The sequence below is a fragment of the Vanessa atalanta genome, chromosome 20 (genome assembly GCF_905147765.1).
Source record: "Vanessa atalanta chromosome 20, ilVanAtal1.2, whole genome shotgun sequence".
Lineage (NCBI taxonomy): Eukaryota > Metazoa > Arthropoda > Insecta > Lepidoptera > Nymphalidae > Vanessa > Vanessa atalanta.
Genome location: NC_061890.1, coordinates 7,852,618 through 7,860,002, shown reverse-complemented (window position 1 = coordinate 7,860,002; position 7,385 = coordinate 7,852,618). Strand labels below are relative to the sequence as shown.

The 7,385-nt window shown below is 29.3% G+C and overlaps 2 protein-coding genes across 3 annotated transcripts; one reads left to right on the top strand and one right to left on the bottom strand.

Moving 5' to 3' along the window:
* Positions 1-751: 751 nt before the first annotated feature.
* Positions 752-2,872, bottom strand: LOC125071732 (iron-sulfur cluster co-chaperone protein HscB). Of its 2 annotated transcripts, XM_047682083.1 has the most exons (5): positions 2,839-2,872; positions 2,537-2,723; positions 2,119-2,456; positions 1,728-1,813; positions 752-1,135 (listed from the first exon to the last, which is right to left on the bottom strand). In XM_047682083.1, exons 3-5 carry the CDS (start codon positions 2,388-2,390, stop codon positions 834-836), a joined length of 660 nt encoding a protein of 219 aa, XP_047538039.1. In that variant the 5' UTR covers positions 2,391-2,456; positions 2,537-2,723; positions 2,839-2,872; the 3' UTR covers positions 752-833. The 2 variants fall into 2 exon arrangements, with proteins under 2 accessions (XP_047538039.1, XP_047538040.1); XM_047682084.1 differs by lacking the exon at positions 2,839-2,872 and having other exon boundaries at positions 2,119-2,219.
* Positions 2,873-3,048: 176 nt separating this feature from the next.
* Positions 3,049-4,146, top strand: LOC125071731 (transcription initiation protein SPT3 homolog). Its single transcript, XM_047682082.1, has one exon. It carries the CDS (start codon positions 3,199-3,201, stop codon positions 4,144-4,146), a length of 948 nt encoding a protein of 315 aa, XP_047538038.1. The 5' UTR covers positions 3,049-3,198.
* The last annotated feature ends 3,239 nt before the right edge of the window (positions 4,147-7,385 follow it).

Genomic DNA, 7,385 nt, shown 5'->3' with positions numbered 1-7,385 from the left:
CTATACGCTGTGTTATTATAAATGTTCAAGCTAATGGGAAAAATGAATCGAAGAAGTGTTCAAATAACTCATGCGGTATGCTGCATCATGCTGAACCGAAATGAAGGAAAAAAAATCGCCAGTGATTGGCAGTAGAATGCCCTACTGTGGATTAATTTATCTATATCTATATATTTTATAAAATATGCACTACACAAAAGGGAAAAGTTCTACTTCTTCGGGATACTTAAAATATATATATTTTTAAATACATGCACGTAATTTATTACTTATTTTTAATAATATAGTAACTAAATTTTATATAAATAAACAAAAACTTTAATTAACTTACTTTTTCTACTCATCAATATGTAGGTACGATCTATGAGTTTACCACGCGAGAAGATAGGTGGGTATCTATGAATAACATTGATCAAAATGTTATAATAATTAAAAGTCAATTTACGATATTATAATGTAGTTACAATTATTCTTAGTTTTGGAGTCGGTGTCAGCCAAGGAAACACTAAACCTACCTAAAAATAATACGAGAATACCTTAAGAAATATATTTTTTTACAAAGTAACTTTTATACTGTGACAATATCTGCGACCTTGAAAAGATATAAATACCAACCTCTTCCTTTTTGAAGTCGGTTGAAAAGAGGTATAACTGCAAAAATATCTTTTCCGTAACATTAAATCATGGCTACCTGTTAGAAAAGAATAATACAGAATGTAATATGTAAATGATTACGAAAAAACAAAACAGAAATCAATAACTATATTTATTTGGTAACATAATAACATCAACATTTTTTTTTTAAATTATATTTTTAAAAATAGAATAATTTTTCATCTAAAAATTCCTTTATTTCGAATTGCCGCCTGTATTTGGTTATCAATACTTGCGTAATACTTCATGTGACTCAACAAATGTAAGACTCTTTTCAGATCACCGTCAAAGAATGCTATGGACAGCTGTTTTTGGAGGTCTTTAATGACTGCTTTATTTTCTTTATTGAGTCTCATTATTTCCTCTTCTGTGTCTGCATTTTCTACTTCTTCATTCTTTTCCATAATTTTAAACAGAAATTCTTGGTCTAATTGAGTATTTTCAGGTATTTCTTTTCCTCTTAATCGCAACATATATATACCTAGAACAAAGACAATACTTGACAAGTTACTAAGTAATTATTATGCTTATTTAGTTATGTTTTGTTTACCGTATAGTATAGTTCTAGTAGAGTAGAATAGAGTTACTCTAGCTAGCTAGCTAAAAAAATATTGATCAATTTCTTCTCAATTGCATCACAGACCTCAACAGTATTTTTAATTGATTACAAGGAAGGAAGGTTCGTCATTTTTCATCAGTCAGGCTGCCAAGTTTAAGTCTTTGCTTCATTCAAAATTTATTTTTATTTATGAATGTTGTAATAGTATAAGTATATATTTTTAAGTCTGGTATTGTATAATAATGACAAAAATGTTAAATTATTTTTAACAATAACTGTATTAATTTGAATTTTCAATGCATGCTCCTCTGGGATTGCCAATTCTAGTTATTTGTCATGTGTGTTGTTAACATTGGTGAAATAATCTATTGTGCCTGTCGGAACTAAAAGTAATCAATTAAAAAAAAAAAAGAATCTTTGAATATCTTAATATTAACATTTTAAGGACTCTAGTTGTTAGTAGGAAATTTAAAATAGCAATATAAACAGTAATTTCAAAAATATATCGACCAACCTCTTGTTAATGGTTCTAACAGAGTTTTGTAAGCATCATTTACTAATGAAGAATACTGTGCAGATATCTCTTGTTCTTCCTTATTTCTGAAATAAAAATTTAACAAATATATTTATCATGTTATAAACAAGACATTTTAGTTTTATTTTTAATTTAGAGTATGAAAGCAATAATAATATAATTAAATTGCTTTAACTTTAAGACGGCAGATAAAAAGCTCTGTATTGTTATTTAAAAATGGAATACTAATTTTTATGAATGGTTTAACATTATTTCAGTTGTATTTTTAATTAATTTTTGAGAAACATCCCCTTAACAATGCAGGATATTATAATTATCTATATCATTTATAAAATATATATATTAAAAAACTTAATTATTTATTACATACCTGTTTGCATATTTGTCTGGGTGTAGATATTTTTGTAATTCCTTATATTTCATTGATAGTTCACTTTCATCTAGGTCATATGTTTCCTTGACCCCAAGGACCTTAAAGTAGTTTTCTGATTTATCAGGTCTTTGTAAGACTTTGCAGTTAGAACAGAAAAGATTTGAGACCATGGTAGTAATATTATTTCCACATGACCAACATGATAAATATCTAATTTGGTGTTTTGTTTTGATTATTGAAAGATTCCAAAAAAGTCTTTGAGTCAGCATTTTTATTTAAATAAAAAAAAAAAAATTCAAAGACCATTAAACTATGCGGCTCTGATTACGATACAGCTGAAATATAAAAATTGACATGATATCTAAAATGTTTTATGAACTATTAATAGTGTTTTTACGTATATATGAATACATACTTTTGTCGTTAAGGTTATGACTATTTTCTTTTTAATAATATTACACAACAACGCAAACAAGTTATTACTACTTTACAGGTATACAGACAGTTCATACTTCATGGTACAGCGATCAGCGTTATCAATATCGAATAACATTAATGACAAATGTAAATTTTTTATGTCAACATCAGCTGTATGAATATCACTAAAAAGAAAAAAATAAATTGAATATTAATAAAAAATAAATTGAACATAAAGCAAAATAGTAATGAATTTTGTTTAAATTTTAGATAGAATTAAAATTAATCTTATTATCTTACGAACTAATTAATTGTTGTTAGATTTGATTTATACAGCTTTTGTTTGTTATTTTTTTAATTTGTATATTATATTAAAAATTGTTTAAATAAATATGTTATGTAAGTGTTATACTTAATATATAGATACTGTTGTTAGTAGGAATATCTTCATTGCCAAATTAACCATAGACAATGTGTTAGGGATAATTGACACATGCATGACATGTTTAGGATACAGCTTGTATAAATAGAATTTCTAAATGTAAACATACATATATTTTAAATTACTTAGAATAATTTCATACGAAATAAGTGGACATATTTGTTTCTAACCTGTAAAATAGCTTGTTTTGAATATTTCATTTACATCACATAGCAATAATGGTTTCATATTTCACAATTGACGCTACCGGTGAAGGTACGAATTTCCAAAAAGAGATATCCAACATGATGCATGGTTTTGGAGATAACCCGAATCCGAATGCTGCAACAGTTGTTTTAGTAGAAAATATTGTTCTACAACAACTAAGGTCAATGTTGCAAGAATCATTGAATAATTCTACTATGAGAGCCGCAAATACAATAACAAATTATGATATAATTTATTTAGTGAGGAAAAATCCTGTCAAATTAAAAAGACTTCACGATTATCAAATAAAACTTGACCGTATTGATAAAAATCGTCAATCAACAGTCACCACGCCAACGGAAACAATTTTACCAGGTATTATTTTAGAAGAAGAAAAAGAAGTCACATTAAAGAAAAAACGCACACACATTGATGTTATAAAGGAAATCGACGAAACTGATGAAATGAGCCTTATCAAATTCGATGCTATTGATTATTTAAGAAAAGTAAGAGCATCAAAAATAACCGAATCAATGTCATATGAAAAATATGAAGCGTATCATAAAGCTCGGTGCAGTTCGTTTCGTTCAAGTTACGGTCTTAGTAAAGGATTTGTTAAGCTGGAAAGATGGATCAATCCAAATAAAGAACTTAAAATAAACTCGCTAGCTTTAGAAGTCTTATGTTTTCTAGCATACGAGACTGTTGCAGAAATAGTCGATGCTGTCTTCTTGATACGACAGGACAGTAAAAAGAAAAGTGGGGATCCATTTAGTAAATTTGAGGGTGGTTACTTTTGCAATCCACAGAGTTTGAACAATGCTGTTTATATTAAGTCTGGTTACGAAGGTTGTCCTGCGATAACAGTCGCTGAAGTGAGGGAAGTGTTAAGAAGGTATTTCACACCTAGAAGTGGAATGAACGGTCTTTTCTATAGAAATATGAGCATGGATTTGCCAGTCAGATATATTGCAATATAAACAAATAAAAAAGTAATATGTTTTGCTGTTTCATTTTAAAATTAATTTGTTATCATAATTTATAATAATAATGTAATATACCATAGTCATAAGACTATTCAAATAAAATTTAAATATAGTGATCAGATTAAGCTTTGTTATAAAAGAGATTTTTCAACAAATTTTTTTTTTCATACATTTTTGGTAAATATGTAGTTGAGCAATTTAAATAAAATGCAATTGAATTAATTATTAAACTAAATAACAGAGATTTAATTTATGTTTTATTAATGAATGTAATTATGAAATTACCTTTTTGCAATGATGTAGAGTTAAAAAAAAATATAGAAAACATTTCAGTTATTTTTGTAGGCTACAAAAATAATTTTGGCTTATGGCTGTTGTTTTGATGGCTCGTGTTTTCTGGCTAAAATAAAAATGATATTTATTTATTTATTTTTTGATATTGTTGGCACAGCTAAGGTGCGGAGGGAGGTAGCCTCCGCTCGCTATAACAAATGATGACGCCGGAGATGTCACAAATCGAAATTTAACATAATTGTACTAAACCTAGAGCTACTATTGGTTTGGAATGTTGATGCTGCAAAGACTCAGTAGTTACTCTTTTCCAATGTTTGAATTACATAAATACAAATACAGTACATTTGTATTAACAAATAAATGTCTAAAATATCCTCTCTGAAAGTCAACAAGTAATAGCTCCACGGTTTTTCATCATCCATACAATCTTGTTGAATAATATAACTTATTATAAAAATATCTACGGAATTTATTAAAGAAACGAATATCTTGTCCCAGAAGGTATTAATTGAATTTTGCGGAGTCGGAAATTTTGTGCTATAATCTTAACCGATAATTCTGAGTTCAAACTCGGGCTAGCATCACTGAATTTTCACGTATTTAATTTGTGTGTTATAATTCATCTCGTGCTCGGCGGAGAATGAGGACATAGTTTAGAAACTTGCATGTGTCGGATAAGATTCTGCTACGTGTTTCCACCTGCATTGGAGCAGCGTGGTGAAGTAAGCTCAAAATCTTTCTTTGTAAAGGAGAGGAGACCTAAGCCCAGCAGCTACAGCACTTTTTTACTATAAAAATTGCACCGAGGCGCTTATATGACTTGGTGGTAGAGGTTTTTGCAAGCCCGTCTGTGTAGGTACCAGCCACTCATCTTATATTCTACCGCCAAATAGCAGTACTCAGTATTGTTGTTTCCAGTTTGAAGGGTAAGCGAGCCAGTGTAACTACAGTCATAAGGGACATAACATCTTAGTTCCCAAGGTTGGTAGAGCATTAGCGATGTAAGGCATGATTAATAAGTATTTCTTAAAGCACATTTGTGCACAATTGTGAAAATATGAGCAATAAGTATATTAATATGAAAGTACTTGTTGTAAATTTATATAAAACTAGCATATTTTAATAACCATTTTAAGATAATATATTAGACAATAATTTATTTATGTTTATTGTAGGATATTTGCTGACATTTATTCTTAACTTGACTGTTATGATTAACCAATTTTATCTACTAACTCAATATTAAAGCAATACGTATATACGTATACGACAATCAGAGTACAAATTACTACCTGCTCGGAAAATAAAGTAATCAGTCCTGTAATAAATCAATAATAGGCGCAATTGGATATGCGTTTTTTTTTGGTAATTTTTGTTAATTAATTGTTTACAATTTTCAATATAAGTATAAAAGAAATAGCTTGGTACCGTTCTTCCTGAGTCTATGTTTAGTCTATGATTGTATAATTAATGATTATACAAGCTACCCGTTCCGGCCTTTTTTTTGGTTAGTATATACTTCGTCGTATCTGGCCACAAACTGCAGTTCGTCGATTTCTATTCAACCAATCACGATGAAATTGGTATATACATATATATTTATACATATATAGAACTTTCTCTACCAAGATTTTCTAATACATTGCATAAATATATAAATTATCAGTTACCTGTGCCGGCTTCACACGGGTACAATAAGGGTCTATATACAAACTTTAAATGAAATCAAATGTATTTTATTGAAGTAAATCTCACAATGAATCATCAATATTTAAACACTACCACCGTTTCGGAAAGCAGTTTCTATCGAGAAGAAATGGCAAGAAACTCGCATAGAAACAGCAAGAAACTCGAATTATATGGCATAGATTACAGAAGAATTAATTAATTAAAGAATTACGGACTAGACAAACTCTTTCTATATTAAGAAATAGAATGATATATGACTCACTTCTATATTGTTGGAAAATAGAAACGTCTAATTTGTATAAGTACGGGTGCTTGTTTAGGCTGGGTTGTTTTCATTGAAAACATATCCAAACCTGTTGAGAATTTGTAATTAAAGTTCTGAATTACACGATAGTCTATCGCTTTAGTCTATTGTCTACGCTTAGCCTTGAAATAAAACGGTTGTAGTCATTACGAACCCTTCTTCAGGATAGACTACTTTAGTTTTGCATTGCTATGTTACATTATAAAAAATTTTAACAAATGAATATTTTACTTAAAATTATGTCTTTCTAATAAATAGTAATGGAGCCGAATAGGAAGTTCCCTTCCGAAACAAAAATAATAAACCAAATCGGTTCGTAAATGACGATTTCAGAGACAAAAAAAATAAAACCGAATTTATAACTTTTTTTTCGTAAAATATTTCTTGAAGTTTGTTAAAAAATACTACTCATCTTTAACTAATAATGTTGTATTTTATACCTAATTATTAATTTTTCTGCGTCGTATGTGACTTAGCAGAATATTTTGCACTAAAGTTATAAATACATCTTAATTCTTCTATATTTTACTGTCAGGCAGCTTTACGTAGTATTGACTTTTAGGTGAGCAAAACCAGTACGGCATTAACAAGCCAAAAAAAGAAAAAAATATATATCGGAAGATTCGTCACGATTGTAATTATCTTTCGTATCAGACATGGTAATATTATCGACTAATGAGGGTAGGTACACAAACACAATAATCGTCTATAATTTAATTTGGTTCACAATTAGCACAATAATCACAATATATTCACATTAATTTAATGACGAGTCTTTAATTAGATATTGTGTGCTTAAAGTAACCGAGGCAAACGTTCCGTCGGAGGAATGCGAATGCACCCAACGCTTGTTGACCGAGAACTCTTTCTCCCGATTCTGCGCTGGCCCCGACGTTCCGTTAGTGCGAACTGCCACGCCATCTGCCGGCAAACTACGCACTTTGCC